At 39.9% G+C, this 17213-nt stretch overlaps 2 protein-coding genes and 1 long non-coding RNA gene across 4 annotated transcripts; 2 read left to right on the top strand and 1 right to left on the bottom strand.

The window, feature by feature from the left end:
- The first annotated feature begins 538 nt into the window (after positions 1–538).
- On the top strand, positions 539–3666 carry LOC116196977. 2 transcript variants are annotated; one of them, XM_031526953.1, is made up of 9 exons: positions 539–919; positions 1557–1631; positions 1731–1765; positions 1918–2029; positions 2163–2251; positions 2351–2462; positions 2554–2687; positions 2803–2845; positions 3303–3666. In XM_031526953.1, exons 1-9 carry the CDS (start codon positions 692–694, stop codon positions 3378–3380), a joined length of 906 nt encoding a protein of 301 aa, XP_031382813.1. In that variant the 5' UTR covers positions 539–691; the 3' UTR covers positions 3381–3666. The 2 variants fall into 2 exon arrangements, with proteins under 2 accessions (XP_031382813.1, XP_031382812.1); XM_031526952.1 differs by having other exon boundaries at positions 542–919; positions 1548–1631.
- Positions 3667–3779: 113 nt separating this feature from the next.
- LOC116196976 (glycerophosphodiester phosphodiesterase GDPDL6) lies at positions 3780–8047 on the bottom strand. Its single transcript, XM_031526951.1, has 10 exons — positions 7901–8047; positions 7220–7345; positions 6838–7134; positions 6633–6745; positions 5838–6336; positions 5697–5741; positions 5317–5598; positions 4995–5137; positions 4353–4836; positions 3780–4210 (listed from the first exon to the last, which is right to left on the bottom strand). The coding sequence occupies exons 2-10, from the start codon at positions 7329–7331 to the stop codon at positions 3918–3920; spliced, it is 2268 nt and encodes a 755-aa protein (XP_031382811.1). The 5' UTR covers positions 7332–7345; positions 7901–8047; the 3' UTR covers positions 3780–3917.
- On the top strand, positions 4693–6446 carry LOC116196978. The gene is made up of 2 exons (XR_004154960.1): positions 4693–4824; positions 5010–6446. It is a non-coding gene; the product is annotated as an uncharacterized LOC116196978 (long non-coding RNA).
- Positions 8048–17213: the final 9166 nt, after the last annotated feature.

Genomic DNA, 17213 nt, shown 5'->3' with positions numbered 1-17213 from the left:
TAACAAACCCTTTTATAGCGCGGGTGCAACTAAATTATGAGAAATAAAATAAAGATTCTTGCAGAAGATAACTCCATTTGACAAAAAAAAATAATAATTAAGACCCGGTTCAGGTGATAGTATAATTGTTTAAAAGCTACTGGAAGTATCTAGTGGCCGGCGATAACCTTGGTGCCTCGAGGAAATATTAATTTCTGCTTTTGATTTTAAAGTAAAATTTTAAAATTAAATTTTGATTTTGAAAAAAAGTGATATAAATGAGGTTCACCCTTTGATTTTGTATGAATTATTTTATTTTATTATGGAAAATGAATGATATAAATGGGATCACCATTTGATTTTGTATAAATTATTTTGTTATGTTATGATTAGAATTTCCTCATTTTAAACCAAACAAGTCATAATCTCATATAATTGACCCGGGGACCAAATTAAAATCTCTTAAATCGAAGGTAAGATAATATTCTACTGTACGATTTTTACCATTAATTAAGATTGATTAATTAGCACCTAACCACGTCCATGTCCATCATTTTCCCTCCCCCTTCTGTCTGGATAAAACTAAGCAAACAAAATGCTAATGAAAGACAACAACCTCGTACGCCTTCTCTCGCGTTCTTCCTTAGCAGCGTTGCAGTCTCTCCAGATCTATCAGCCCAGTGGAGTCAGAAGGAAGCAGTGGCAGAACTAAATGGAGAGGCCATCATGGGTCTGCACCGTCTTCACTCAGTTGTTCCTCTGCGTCGCCCTCTACGTCGCCTTGAACTTGGGCCAGCCTCGGAATCTCGGTAGCAATCGTCAACCGGCAGGGAGTGGCAGAATCAGAGGTGGCGCCAATGTGGTTCTTGATTTCCACTTCGTCACTGTCAGGGGCGGCGGCTTCAGGCCTCCCCTCCAGCAGGCCCGTCTTCTCAAACTGGTAAGAGTTTGCTCATTTTGAAATTTGGGTTGCTTAGATTTTACTCCAGATAAACTTCCTTTCACGGCAGTATATTCACACAGCACGACATTGTCTTCAGAACATTAATTGGGTCGACGTTGTTGCTGCTGCCCTCGATGTTGTTTGTTTGTTTGTTGCTGTATACAATACGACAGGGCTGGCGATTAGTGATTCGGGTGGAAATTGCATCACCGTTTCATAATCATGACTCCATTCATGTCTTCTCTGAAAATGTCAAACTTCGCTGTTACGTCAACAATTGGACAAAGCTCATTGTTCTATATTTGATAATGGAGGATGAGGCAACAGAATGTGTTGGATTTTCCTTGGGGTGGTCGCAATATCTTGTTTTTAATTTCTTGGAAACCGGGAACAAGACTCTAAATGCATTGTTGGATACAAGACACGAGGAATTGTGTTGCTGTTCCTCAAGATGGAAAAAGAAAGGAATTCACAAATCCAGTAGAATCCTCTGTTGGCTCTATTTTGCTTTCTCTCCCCTTTTCTTTATATTGTCCAGTGTATAAGTTCACTCTCCATTAGTCACTGTGTTATTGTCGGTCTTGACGTCTCTTGTTCATTGTTGTTGCGAATCATTGCAATGGAGATGGAGAAGGTATCCAAGACCTTTAATGCAAAGTTCGTGATCAACATCAGCGAACTTGGGGAGGATGATCCACTTATGCAGAACGTGAGAACATAATTCCTGTCCGATATATAGCTGTCACTTGAATTTTGAGTGGAGGCCTTTCTATTGGAACCGTTGGTCTAATATAGTGCTTGTCTACAGGGTACTCAAAATTTGGCAATGCTAAAAGTTCCATGGTATAACTTCTTCTTTACAGATCTGCATGTTTCTTAACTACAAATGAGGCTGTGTGACATGCCATCCTAAATTCCGATGCTTGTCTGCATATTGGTTTCTTTTGTTCATTCTGCCATCTCTTGGTTGGTAATTGAGAACTGTTACGCTGTAGGTATACTACTGCTAAAGCTTCAAATGGAAGTAAGGGTTGCTTTCACGAGCAAATCAAACTGCCCTTCGGAAAAACTTTAGACATCATTGGTATCGATACTTACTTGTCAGTGGTAAGCAATATTGGGAGGAAAGACGTTTCATAATTCGTTACTTTGATAATTAAGAGGATGCTTCCAATTGATGACTCAATCACGTAATTCATTTCTTAGAACTACAGTTTCAACTTGGCTTTTGAACCTCCAGGATCCTGAGTCCATGGGATCATCAAATGTCCTTGGAGATGAGCAGCATAGATGGATTACGAGAACACTGGAAGCAATCAGGGGTGATTGGTAAGAAAATTCTCCTAAACGTCACTGTTAGCCTTTATCTGGGCCATGGAGCACAAGACAACTATATGGTTCTTTCATTTTGACTTTGCATGATCTCAGGAGCATAGTTGTGGGCTTTCATCCATTAATTTCTTGTAACGAGAACAAGGAACAGGCAGAAGAAAACAGAGATCCCATACATTTACATGATTTGTTAGCGAAATTTGGAGTGGTAATGTGACTATAAACTTCATGTTCATGGTTCTTTTACGTTCTGTTCTCAGAAGAGAGTTGACTACCGTATCAATGATCTACTTCTTCAGAATATGTACTTGAGCGGATTGGATTGCACATGTTCTAACTGCCAAGGCGGCTTAGCTTACTTTGAGAATCCTAGTTTAGCGTCAAAGAAACAAGAAGCTGCCTCTTCATATGGAAGATCATCAATCTTGTCAAGGTAAATGCTTTTCTTCCTCTATACTTCTTTCTCCAGTTCGTGGACTTAGGTGATTTTTATGGCAGATGGACGGCATCTTTTCTACTTCCTGAGCTATGAACTGTTTGTTTTGCAGAGAAGTTGTTTTGCTTCTTCACAGAGTCACACGACTTAAGATTGTGAGTGTCCCGTCTTTTCTCTGTTTAGTCTCATGCAGAATTTGTTTTGTCCTTGGCAAAGTCTCTTCCTTTATTTGGTTCGAAATCCTTAGTAGCTTTTTCAAGGGTTACTCGCTATCGACTAACTCCATTCTTCTGTTGGGAACATCTACCCATCACAGCTTGGAATTGGTTGATGTAAATGCGTCCTTGCTGTAGATTACCCTTCTCACAGGGCCTACTCTGTCTTTGTGTATCCTATTCGTTTGAGATAAACCAGTATCAATATATGCCATTCTGTTGCTATTCCATGCCTATGGACCAACCAGGATAACGGGATTCAGTTCTGAGTTATCGAATACAAGTTGCTACTCACTGTTAAATATCTTTTATCCCTCAACAAAGAGTTGTTTCTTCCATTACCGGGTCAGGTATTCATGTCTCAAATAACTAACTCATGCACGAACATATGATACAGGTGACATACTTCGTTAATGTAGACGGTGAAATCGTTCATCGAACTATTCTGAGACAGCAGGGGAAGGAGGTCATGTAAGTCTTTTTTCATTGATCAGACCAGCTCGTTGGCCTACTTTGCTTAAGCTACTCGCAATTCTTTCTGTGGACATACGAATTTTTGTTTTTGTGGCCAAGTCCCATTTTTTTCATTGCATATAAGATCGTTTCTTTGGGTTATTTTGGGCTATCTTTTGGATAAATTGGTCTTCTTTGCGATATCTTGTTGTAACTAAGAAACACTGGCTTGTTCAGCGATGTAATGATGAGATTCCATTTTTGTACCAGTCAACATCTTAATACAAGTCAGATTTGTTAGTGGTGTATCTTACTTGAGCTCCGCAGCGATGCTCGTTATTAAGACCGAACTGCGGCTAATATTTTCATTTTCACTAGTGCACGCAAAAAATATTTATAAAAATTCCACTTGATACAATCATTCTCTAGCATGAGTCAGTCACATTTGATTTGCTATACGTTACAATCTCAGTTACATTGACGCGAAAAAGCTAAAATTAAAAGAAGCGGTGAATGAGTAAGTTTGCAGCTCTACTTGATATCTTTTACTTCTTCCCATTTAATGTCCCATGGAGAATAGTAGTCTAAGCAACCCAAGAGCCATCAGAGAATATCCCAAATGGGCCGAAATTGCCGAGCTGCCTGACTTTGTAGAGCTAGGTGAGGTGGCAGGACTGGGAGTGGATGTCTTGGCCACCACCGGAGGAAGTGGTGGGTCAACCACGTTCTTGGCTTCAAGTGCTGGGGCTGGGGCTTCTGCTGGTGGTCCTGCTCCCTCAACTAAGCTAACCAGAGAACCGGGCTGGACTGGCAGGATTGCCTGATCACCATTTATGTCGAAACATCGGCTCTCTGCCGCAGTAAATATAGCAGAATGTTATGATTTGCGAGTATGAAGAAGCTTGTGGTTCATATGTGGATGACCCAATCAATGAATCTGATCTGTTTTAAAGAAACTGTCTACTGGGATTATGATCAAGAGTTGTTGGCTTACTCGTGTATCTGGTGGCTGTTGCTGGGAAATCTGTTATAACGCCATCGACTTCTAGCCCGACTATGTAAGTTGCCAGCTCAAAGGTGGGGTCCGCGTAGTAATCGAAAGCGAGGCTAAGGTACTCGTTCCTCAAAACAGAGACGTATACCGAGAGGTTGGCAGCATGCATCTCCTTGATGACACTTGTGTTGCCCATGAGGAAGCTGTTAGAGGTAGGGATGAGGGATGACCTCGTGACCACGACCCCGTCTGCATACTTCTTGACCTCATCCACTGAAGCCGGGGGTGCGTCACTGATCTTCTCCTTGATCGTCAGCAGCCTTCGGTAGGTTGTCACGTTCTTGAATTGGGTGAGCACCGAGGTGTCATCGGACTCAATGAAGACTTGCTGGGTTGCCTGCTTGTCGAACGTGGCGTTGGTGAGGGCCTGGGAGACTGACCCAACTATGTCAAGGCCTTTCTTCGATGCTAGGTAAGCAGCATTCTGAGGGAATAGAAAAGAGAACAATTATTATGCTGAGAACTCATAAAACCAACTGCAACATTTTCGAAAGTCCATGCTGTTTATTCATTTCCGACTGAAGGCGTCGAGGTAAGTATTCAAGTATTTTCAGATAAAGAGAAAGGTGAGTAATTGATTGCCTCTATGTTGATCAGAATCCCGGAAACCGCCTTTGTTTTGGCCAATTCGAGAAAGTCGTTCAAAGTGACGAACTTGCCCTTGTTCTTGTTCTGGGGATCTCTTGGGTACCCGGTGTCACCTCCAAATGGGCTCTCAATTTGAGCTGAAATAACCGAACTCATCCACTTCAGTACAGGTTGTCAATCCGTTCAAAATTTTAAACGTTAACATCTTTATTTCCTCCTAAAACTCAACATTATTTTAAATTTGCTTGTGATCAGAATGTAACCGTGCTTGAAGGGCATAACGTTTTCTAGGAGATAATGTCAGAGAAACACTCACGCTTGAGGGTCTGGATCTCGGTCCATGATAGGTCGAACGAGAAGACTCCGCTGGCCGGTTGAATTTCTGGGATGGTGGTGGATTTGGACATGAAGGTTGGCATGGCGGTTGTATAGGGGGAAATGTCAGCTGAACCCAAGCAGAAGGCGATACCATCCGAGGACATTTGAACTGTACAGTCGATCATATCAGCACCATCATTTACTGCCTGCTGGTATGCCAAGTCCGTGCTCCCGGGGTAAACTCCGCTTGCCCCATTGTGACTTATGACAAGAACTTTTGCTGGTACATAGCAAAAGTTTTTACAAGATCAATGAAGCTTACGGGTTGAAAGTGTTACGGTGCTTGTGTACCAAATTGGATCAAAAATATTGTCTTACCTGTGCTGGGTTTGGTTGCGTTGCTGTTGCTGTGGGCAAAACACACTGCAGGTAAAGGGGAATCGATTAGCGATGTTCTTTCCCTGCAATCTTATTAGTAGAGCTCAAGCAGGCTAATAACTTCTCAGAGGATGTACTCACTGATGGATTGTGCTGCGGTGGGTGGGAAGTCTGTGAGGAACCCGTCGACTGCGAACTGGGAGTCAATGAATTGGAGATACTCAGAGGTTGGGTCGTAGCTGTAGTTGTAGCATGCTGGGAAATCGTTGGCAAACCCAGAGGCATAGACTTCCAGGCCAAGCTTGTGGGCATCCGCTACAAGAGTAGTTGGGGCTCCGAGGTACTTATCTACAGTGACAGGCCAGATGTAGTCCTTGGGGACCAGGATCCCGGTCGCATAGGCCTTGACCGCCTGGAGGTCCTTGAGGATTGAGCCGTATGTCTGATTGGTTGTGGGCTCAACATCGTTGGTGCCGAGGAGCCGGAGGATGAGCTTCGTCCTGACCTTGTTTACCTTCCCTTGCATTGCCTTCAAGAAGCCAATTTCCGGGGAAGAGATGTAGCCTAACGGATAGAATCTTAAGACCTTTTGGATGTAAGATACTGGGCTATGCTTTTGCTGGTTGTAGAACATATCATGCTGCAAGACAAGTAAAATAAAGTTACCCGAGGGGAGGAAAACATTCTAGTACCGGAAAATCGGCTTTTGTGCTTTGCCAAGAAAGACCCGAAAGATCTTTTCGTCTTTCATACCATAATTCCACAAAAATTTTTGATTCGTCATTTTTTCTATTGAGAAATCATTCATTTTAATCTAATCGCAATTCTATAACAAGCATTCTATTCTAGAATCTAGAAGCAAGTTCTTAAGTGAGGTGCCTCGTGACAGACAGGCAGAATCGCGAAGATGAGGTGTGGGGAGAGATGTAGTGTTACCTGAACGTTCATCCACAGGACCTTGACAGACTTGCGCCCGAGGATGTCATCCACAGCCTGTATTGGCATCATGCCGTCAAACAGACTCGGCCGAGACAGTATATTTTGAGCCACTGCAACATTGGAAAACAGCATGCAAAATCCGATTAGAGTTTCTACATTAAACAAAGAAGTCGAGCGTGATCGATTGAGGTGAAAAGCTTACACGTGACATTGTTGTAAAGCTGATCGAATGTATAATCCACGGCGAACCACCCTTGCACTGGTTTCCCATTAACAATATACGTCTTCTTGTTCGATGGGAAGACCATTGCTATGTTGGTGGTGTCGTCGAGGGTTACTTCGGGCTGACAGATCCCCATGCCATCCTTCGTGAGCTGCAGGTCACAGTACATGATGATTTCACCCATGCTTGTGGTCATTGCCATGTCAACTGCAAACTCGCTCGAGTCCGGGAAGATCCCGGAAAACCCGCCCCGGGCTACCACGACTGGCTGCGCCCCTTCAGTGTAAAGGAAGATCCATCAATTAATCATAAATATTAAAAATTTAAAACATAAATCTGAAATAAATAAAGCAAAAATTACCACTCAAAGTCGGCCATTCAACGGCGGGAGGCGCCGGATTGGCATTTGCATGGGCATTCTGTGCTAAAGTTGATTGGACAATCAGGGAAATTAGAAACAAATACGTAATCATCTTCTCCTAATTACCTGACAGGAAAAAAGGAAAAAAAATTAAATCATCAGTTTTCTTTTTCCATTAGGAAAAAAAAAAAGGAAAAATTCTGGGAAAAATTATTCCACAACATACAACTTCTTTTACATTTATTCACATGTTTTCTAATTATATTCAATTGTCATATGACATTGAGCATAATTTATGCCGTGTTCATTGCGCAGAGCAAACAAAAGGGCTCTCACAGGTCGAGCAATTCGACCGGACTGTCTATCGGTATGAAAACGAAATGTGCAAGTAACATATGTTCGAGAAAGTTAAGGAGAAACTAAGACGTATGATCATCAGGAGAAAAAAACATAAGTTACCTCCAGGTAAAAAGAAAAAGGATAAAAATCTTTAAAAGGAAAAAAAGAACTATCTACGAATACGACATCACGCATAAATCTATGCATTTCGAAGCATTCTTTGCACAGAGCAACCGGAGTGGTCTCACGGGTTGAGTGGCTCAACCGGGATGAATGTCGATAAGAAAACGAAGTACCATTCGTTCGAGAACGTTAACAAGACAACGGGCTTGATAAACTTACCTGAAATAAATGGGGGGCTAGAAGAAGAGGAAGGAGAACATTCCCTGTTGAGTTTCAGAAGGGGAATTGAAACTCTTCAAGGGAATGAATGTGAATGTTGATAGGGAAAAGAGGATGGAAGGAAAGAGAAATTAGGCAAATGATTGATTACCAGAATTTACTCACCCAAGACGGGTTTTCTAATAACTCCCGCACATTTCTCGCAATTAATAGTTGGCCAGGATTTATTTACCCTTCTTGGAAACTTTTTTAGTTAATTAATTTTTTTTGCCTTCTTTCTTTCTTTTTTTAATTTCTAAAGTTGTTGTTGTTGTTTTTTTTTTTTTTTAACTTGGTTTTATTTTTTGCTTTTTGTAGGAGGGACATGTTTGGCAGCTCCTAGTAACGGCTCAACCGTTTTTCAAATTTCCGATGGGTTAATCGTGAAACTTCCCCACTACTATCGGCATTTCACAAATTGCTCCCTATACTATTTCCGAAGATGCCTTCAACCTTCTAATCAATTGTTCCCCTTAAATCAAAGCGCAATGAGCATAAGCAATGTCTACGTCATGTGGTGCCAATCGTCATGTATTTTTTAAGAGTAATTTGAATAAAGAAATTAGAATATACGTACTTTCCGATATGGAAAATGGAAAGGGAGTTGTTTTTCCTGAGTCTTGCAAGAGCAGGGAATTTTGCTCTTGCAATGAACAACTACACGGAAAGTATCACTGTTCAATTTCTGTCTCCGGGACCATTTTCAATGGTTTATGATTAGCTGAGGCTTCTAATCAGTCTGGTGCCAATGGGCAAACGAAACGGATGAATTTGATGCTTTCTGGTTTGCAGACTCGATCTGTGCAAATTTGAAGTGAATGGAGTATCAGCATCCAACCAAATGAAGACAAAATATTTGCAGACTCGTAGTCGATAGAGATGGCACAATGGAATTTAACCTGAACTGCGGACAAAGGGAACAGTTCTCTTCAAATTAAGTAATTGCTTCCTTCGAGACCTTGCTTCTCGAAATCGAGCAATGTGCCACTGCTCTGCTGAAAATGAAAAATGCACGTCAGCAATGGAAAGCAGCAGGAAGGAAAAAAAAAAAATACGGATCATACAGAGATCCTGAAGCATTTTATGCAGCTGAGCGGAATGCCGACTTTCCTTGTCGGTACGTGAGATTAGAATCAGACGCCTCTTTAATCTGGATATCTTGCATGCCAATATATGCAGAAGACCATTCCCATCATCTGCACAGCTGACGTACGGACCAGAGGAAGGTGAAAGGTTGGAATATCCGGATGCACAAACCATCCCAACTGAGGAGGCAAGAACGCCGCTATATATGAAAGCATAAGATGTGGAAGTCCTAACTAGAATAATTCGACGAAGAATATAAAGTACGATCGATGGTCTTCAAGAGGAGAATAGACTGAGAAAGCGAAAAAATTGGTGAAGATGACGAGATATTGACCACTCATTTCTCAAAAAGGGAAATCAGGATGCACTGAACACTGAACCATTCACATTCTAAAATCAATAAATGTATATGTTTCTCTTTGCAATAAAGAAGTAGGGATACTTGACAGAATGTATATAAACTTGGCATTCGAGAAGACAGTCATCCACAGGGTAAAGATATAACGAATTCGATGTATAGAGCTTTCTATGATGCGTGCGGCATGAAAATGAGTATGGTGGTCTCATCATCATGTCTAGGAATATAACAAGTGCAGTCAGCTACCGAGAAATGTTGATCGAGGTCGGTGGTGGTGGAAAGCGAGAGAGGAGATGGGGCATGGGACCATACGGTAAGAATTAATGAAATAGGCATGCAGAGGAGGTGAAATAGATTTAGATAAACGTTGTTTGTCATACCATATCCGTAAGAAAGTAGGCGGGTTGTCAGCGCGAGTTTCGGTTCTACTGAGCAGATCCCGGACTAGTGATTTTTAAGATATATATGCATCCGAAGAGTACCTTAGGCATACGGATAAAAGGCATGAACAAGTTCACTGCATGCGATTCCTTTCGAAGTCACACGGTCGATTGGATGCAATTTGGATATTGGTTAGATCTGATACGAAGCTGAAAATTACTTACAGTACAATCATTATATCAACCGTGCATATCCAACTCATTTAGAGACTGAGTTTTACTTTTACAATGGAGATATAAAATCAGTTCTTGTCTCATTATTATTTTAAGTAGTTTGCAAGATTTTGAGGACAAGTCAATTTTTGTAGGGCCCAAACATTAAGGACAAGTCAATGCCCGAGTCTTGATAATTTGTTCTTCTTTACCAGAGTCAAATGCATTGTTGTTAGCCAGATATCATCTTCAAGCATTTCATCGTCATTGTTATAATAACGAAAATTAATTTTGCGTATATCTTATAATTGTTGATTAGGAATAAGTTGTAATCGATATAGAAAATCAATGTTTTCTGAAAGATAATTTTTAATCACAAAGATGAAATGACTTGAAAACTAACGGTATTAGACTTTGGAGTAAACAAGGATGCGAGTCGCGATTACAGGAGCTGCTTATGAAAAATCAATTCGTACAGGGCGGTGTATGGTATAGAAATCTAGAATTAAATAGGCAGATGAGCAGGTGAATTGACAATTGGAGTTATTGGTTCTATTAAGCGGATCTCTAACTAGCGATTGTTAAGATACACACCCGGGAGAGTACCTTAGACATACGGATCAAAGACATGAACAAGTTTACAGCATGTGACTTCAATCGAAGCCGCAGTCAATTGGATGCAATCCTCTGTGCAGCTTATTGATCAACACATTAACTTCTTTTTATTTTGGATGATACAATATGTTAATTTGCATATTGATTAGATTTAATACCAAACTGAAAATTATGTCATAGGTGATCAGCGAGAAGAATGATGACTACGATAGTCATGCATAATATATTTTATATGTTTTATTTAAGGAAGTTCAATCGGTTTAGAGAGGATTTATTTCTCGGAACAACAAGGTGGGGTAGTTAGGTGGAGAAGTTATTGGGTGATCCTATCACATTACGTGGCGTGAGGAAACACCAATCAAATTACATGAAACTAGGGATTTAGTACTAATCACTTGGATAATTGACATAATTATTTTTCATTAAAGAATTCTTATTGGTTTTTCCTCACCACGTTATTTGAGGTAAGATCAATTAAAATTTTCTCGGTTATGTGACTCCATAGGGTTATTACGCAAACTTATTGAGAATTTGTTTTAGCAATAACTTAATTTTTGTTTTTTGAAATTTTAGTATAAGATACTAAATAATGTCCCATGATGGGACACATACTTTTTTCATCCTATAAGTATCAAAACTTACATTTTAACCCACACATTTTTTAATATTGTTACAATGTCATTAGGTCACATTTCAAAACAATCAAATGTGTTGGATTGATAATGTCTCGCAACTAGAGGCTGACACGTGTTAAAATTAATACCCGACTCTCTAACCGCTCCTACCTGTATCAGGACAAACTTGACTCGACTCTATTGAAACGAACGGTTTTTCAAGAAAATCCGTTTAGTACAAGGCGGTTCATAATTAAATCGGTCTGATTTAATTGTACACTCAGTTTAAAAATTTAGTTGTTCTTTTAAAACACCATCATTGGCCATGGCTTTCATCATTACTGGAGAAAAGAAAGACAGACTTAGGTTTTCATTGGAGAATTACAACCGAATGAAACAATATATAATCAAGTGAATCAAATGAATGAATTTGGTCCTCTTATGAATGGTTTAGGTTCAGCCATGCTCCTACGTGCTAACAACGGCCATTAGCAATTGTCTTGTCGTGCAATTGGGCGAAAATCGAAATTGGACGAACACAGCATGGCGGGACGTGAATTTATTAAACGACAACAAAGATTGTGGAGAGGAAACGAGATTGTTGCAATAAGGTCAACATAATTTAATGATGATGAATGCGATTGTCAATTGTGGCTTCCGGTGAGCAAACAACTGCCTTTTTTTTTCAGTTGTCCACAAAAAAAATATGGGAAAAAAATATATTCCCTATTTTAACTTCCTTAAAATATGAAATGCTAGTTTTTATGGGGGACTATCCCTAAAATTATGAAATTAAAAAGGCAAAATAATTTTAGGAAGAAAAGGTAAAAAAATCTAAAAAGCACAATTCCTGTAACCACCATTTTAAAATTAATCGATGTTATCTCTTTAGTTAATTTTACCTAAGCAGATTATAGAATTGGCCAAGGCCAATATATAAATATACGAACTTATTAGTTTTTCATCAGGGTCCTTTTTTTCTGAAGCTATTGTTTTCCCTCCTAAAGAAATTTATAATCTTAATACTATTTATAGCACAAATGAGTTCTGACAGACAGTACAATTAGCTTGAGTCAATATAAACAAACAAAATAAAAGTTAGTTTTATTCCAAATATTTGTTTCTATAATGGTTGTCATCATTGCTAATTCATCAACAACTGAAACTATAAATAGGAATAGAATATAAACGCCAGCCCTGGCAAGTCATTCAGTAAACCAAAACCAGTCTTGCTTGAAGTCTTCAACAATTACTTATTGTTATCTCTTTAATTAGATTTGCTTAAGCGGACTAAGGAATTGGCCTAGGCCAATATATAAATATGCAAACTTATTAGTTTTTTATTAGGGTCTCCGACACTAATACTTTTGTTTTACCTTCTAAAAAAATTCATATTCCTAAGACTATTTATAGTGCAAATGAGTTATCGCAGACATGACAATTAACTTGAACCAATAATACAAAATAGTTTAAAAAAGAAAAAGTAACTCAATTAACAAACGAAATATCCTTGGAAAGTATCAACTCACCAGAAAAAATATTGCAAAATATCTCTTAATATTAGAGAATAAAATAAGGAAATTATTGTTATCAAAAAGAAAAATTGATCGGAGACTGGGAAAACAAATCAAAAAGATCAACATAGGCCGGCCTTCGGCGAACTCTTCAAGAATACTACGGGAAGCCTTGAGCCAGGGCGTGATTTGACGAAGTAAAGCAAAACATGTCGACATCGTAATCCAAAACAGTTTCCCACCGCAACTGCAAGACGTTCGACAGGGGGCTCTTTTCGTATTGAATGTATCACGAAATTGATGAGAGAGTTAAATTTTCAATTCTAGCTGAAATTAGAACCCCAATTGTTTATCGTAGCAATTTGATGATGAAAAGGCAGAAACCTTTGTATTAATTGCTAAATGATGGTCAAACATGGTGATTAGAATTGAAAATGTAGAATGAAAGGATGAAAAACTTGAAAAAAACTGGTTAAGAAAACGATAGAATGAATCAATAGAAAATCGAACAAACTGAATTAATAAATAATACCAAACCGGAGTTGTAAAAAACCGATATATTGGTTCGGTTTTAGTACGATTAATTAAGGTCAGGTTACACTCGTACCCGATTACATGTTGCCCCGCATGTGGACACGTGTGACCATTTGATTGGGCCACGTGTCGGATGAGTGAGGGAATAGTATAAAATATTGTGGCCTGTGGCCAAAAATCGCGGAATGAATAGTTGAAGGACTACAATTTGAGGGGTAAAATATGTAAATTATGATTTGTCAAGATTTCATGTTAAAATATCTTATGGATAGGATTAGTGTGTCACCATGAGACATTATTGTCCCTCTTTAGAAGCACTTTTTTTTTTCCTATTGGAGTCATGACAATCCTTCATATATCCACTGAAAAAATGGATGCAAGAGAAGATGCACAACCCAATATTACAAGAGCGAGATGCAACAGTTTATCCATCGGGCAATCTACAGAAGAAAATATTGTGAAAAATCACATCAAAATAAACACAAATACAATTGAAGATTGTCATCTTGAAACTGTAAATCCTGATCATGACCCGTCTTTAGTATTTCACCATGGACGCCAATATACATTGGGAGGGGGATACTCAACATTGTCCATAATCCATGGCGAAATTCCACTTTCACGTAAAAAGTGGAACATACAAAATGTCTTGGATCGGTCTCCTAGCGCAAGATCTCACAACAGATCACAATTTCTAGACAATCAAACCTAAGGAGTTAGAGTAGCTAAGCAGCTAGAACACCTAGATTGGTTCAAATCAGTGACCGCCAATCCGATCTTAATCAACATAACCTTAAAACGGCCCAATCCCAAAACGGTCAAACCTCAACTAGAGCAACTAAGCAGTTAGCGTTTCCTCAATCGGTTCAAACCAAAGACTGTCAACAAGGAACCGAACCTATTCAAATCAACAACAAAAAGGCAAGCCACATAAATTTGATTTGAGCAGGCGCGAGGAAGACGAGACCGACAGGAAACATGACCCTATTTGAGGTGGGTGATAATGCTGCTGCTGAGGAGGGGCGGAGTTATTGAAGATGAGAATCCGCCACCGGGGGTGGGGAGGAGGATTGAATAAGAGGGTGGTCATAGAGCTGCCATCGCCGCTAGTTGGAGGGCTGCTGCCGCCGCTAACGCGCTGGTCAGAAGGCTCGCCGAGTTTTCGCTGCCTGGGAAAGCAAGCCCACCAGGAGAAAGAGGAAAGGCTCGGCTTTCCGAATTTGTGATCAGTGGCGCCTGATGCACCGGCTAAGGGCGGCGATTTAGAATTTCCTGCAAGTAATTTCAGATAGGGAGGGAAGAGAGAGAAGACATCAATTCATGTCACATTCAATCATTTGCAGCAATAACTTTTTTTTTTTGATAAGTAATTTGCAGCAATAACTTAATCTTGTGGAGGAGAAGGAACGTTTGACATAATCAACAGAATTTCGAGATAAAAAGGAAAGTTTTTTTTGCTGCTGAAACTAGAAAACTTGTAGATGAGAAAGCCGACTGTTGTCCAACAACAGTCTGGTCCATATTTTGAGACAAGACAAGAGAGCCGGCATAGGATTAAACCACACAGTTGTTTAAGTGCGTCTAATCTAATGTAGTTGATATATGACTGCAAAGGGCTAGACAAAGTGATGGGAGAAGTGCATCGGAGCAACCCACGTTTAAGAACTAAGAAGTTTCAAATTCGATTCTCGTTAGTGAAATTTTTGAATATTTTTATTTAGCTTTCCATTTCTTTTAGAGAAAATTGTCGATTTGGTACACGAGGTTTGCCCAAACCTTCAATTTGATACATGAAAATTTTTTGCCTTTCATTTGATACATGAAGTTCTATTCCGTCTGTCAAAATGATCCACCGTTAAGCTTCCGTGACCACGCATGGAGAATGAGTATTATGTTTGTTTGCAATTTGCTTTCTAGGATACTCATTCATTATCGAATCGACATTCTCTTCTCCTTCATGGAGTCCAGTACTTGAATTATAGTGCTCTGCCCTCCCTTGGCCTCTGACAACCTCGCCGGCGGATGTGTCCTCCTCCTCCTCAATCGTCGCTCGCGCCTTTGCTCTCTTTATCTTCGCCTTCCCCTCATCCTCTTCCTCCTTGCCTGCTCTGCATTTTGTTATGACGTTAGTGATCCACTTAAGTCTTAAATGGACTGTTTCATTCACTGAAAAGTAACGCAATTGAACTGTCATTGGACGTACTGACCGTTAGTGCTCCTTGTTCTTTGTCACAATTGACGAGATGTGCTAGGATGACACTTGCTTGATAACATTTGGTGCTTGGCAGGACACAACACGGCACGACAACTTGGATCGATATACCAACTCTCTTTTAGACCCTTCCTTTTCAAGTGACGTGGCGCCCAAAGTAGTTCCACGTAATCAACCACCTGATGATCTCACGTAGATCTTGCTTGGGAAAAATTCACAGTTCATACAAAATGTTTCATAAAGTGGTCCGATTGGTACAAAATGTTTTTTTTTCTCAACAGAGGTACAAAAAGTTTGAAAACCGTAAGTTATTAATACATTTTGTCAAATTTACGTTGATGCCATTGGTTCTTACCTACATGGCAGATGACGGCTCACTTGCCATCCAAAATGGCACAAAAAAATAATAAAATATTTATTTCCAAAAATTTTGAATTAAAATAAATAAATTAAAGATCAAATTAAAAAAACTCTATCCTATCTCTCCATCTATCTCCTCTCTTTCTCTTTCAATCTCTCTCCTTCTCGTATCTCTCTCCTCTCTTTCTCTCTCTTTTCTCTCTCTCCTTACATCTCTCTTTTCATATACATGAAAATAATATATTAAAGGAAAAATAACACCACACAACACATAATTTTTTTGGAAATCACACTGCAGTACAAAATAAAATAATTTCACAAGAAAGCACATAATTTTTAGGGTGACATTAGTATTCCGTCAAGAATTGGACATAATTATGATGTGGTAACCTTTTTAGGGGTACTTTCGCACATAATAAAACTTAAGGGACTAAATTATTACATAAAATAAAATAATGTATATATAAAACTAAGTAAAAGATTTAAAAAGGGGAAAAGGCTAGCTAGGCCGAGGGCTCCCTACACCGGCCACCGATTGGGGTCACGAGCTTGCTTAGACAAGGCCAGTGACCCCAATTGAGGGGTCGGTGGCCAGGGGAGGAGCCCCGTCCCCTCCGATTTGGGGGATCCTAGCCGTCAAGTCCCTAAAATTGGAGGGGTCGGGTGCTCTAACCTCGAGCACCCACACCCCGATTAGGGTCGCCAGCCTGGTTTGCACAGGTTGGTGACCTCAATCAGGGGGCCAGTGGCCGGCAGAGAGCCCTGTTCACCACCCAATGGCCTAGGCACCTAAGCTACCCAGGGCTCGCAAGACCCATGGGTGGGTTCGCGCTGGGGTTGAGAACCCAACCCGCGGGGTTGCGAGCTCCCGAATTGACGAACCCAAGCTCGGGAGGCATGGGTTCGTCGAGAGAGACTTTGCGCGATTTGGGGGGCTCGCAAGGGGGTCAAGAACACAACCTGGTGGGTAGCGAGCCCCCAAATCGATGAACCTGAACTCAATGAGTTCGCATCTATGCGATTTGAAGTTGATGAACATATTTTTTTTATAAAAAATTTAGGGTTTGTGTGTCTCGATCTGAGGCTGGGGCCAGAATAGTGCCAATTCCGATAAAGCTTAGAAGCGATGTAGATGGAATGTTAAGATTGGGTCTAATTGATATTGCTATATTTGAACCATTTGGTGCCATGGGTTAGTCTGTTTATCTTCAGTGTTTTCTTTTTTTTAAATTTTTATTTAATATTTGAAAAGAGAGAAGTGAGACAGAGGAAGAAAGAAAGACGAGAGAGAAAGTAGAGAGTAGAGAGTAGAGAGTAGAGAAAGTGAATTTTATTTATTATTTTAATTAAAAATTTGGGAAAAAAATTTAAAATGAGAGAAATAAGAG

The sequence above is a fragment of the Punica granatum genome, chromosome 2, assembly GCF_007655135.1.
Source record: "Punica granatum isolate Tunisia-2019 chromosome 2, ASM765513v2, whole genome shotgun sequence".
Taxonomy (NCBI): domain Eukaryota; kingdom Viridiplantae; phylum Streptophyta; class Magnoliopsida; order Myrtales; family Lythraceae; genus Punica; species Punica granatum.
Note: the sequence above shows the minus strand (reverse complement) of the source record. Positions and strands in the feature narration are given on the sequence as shown.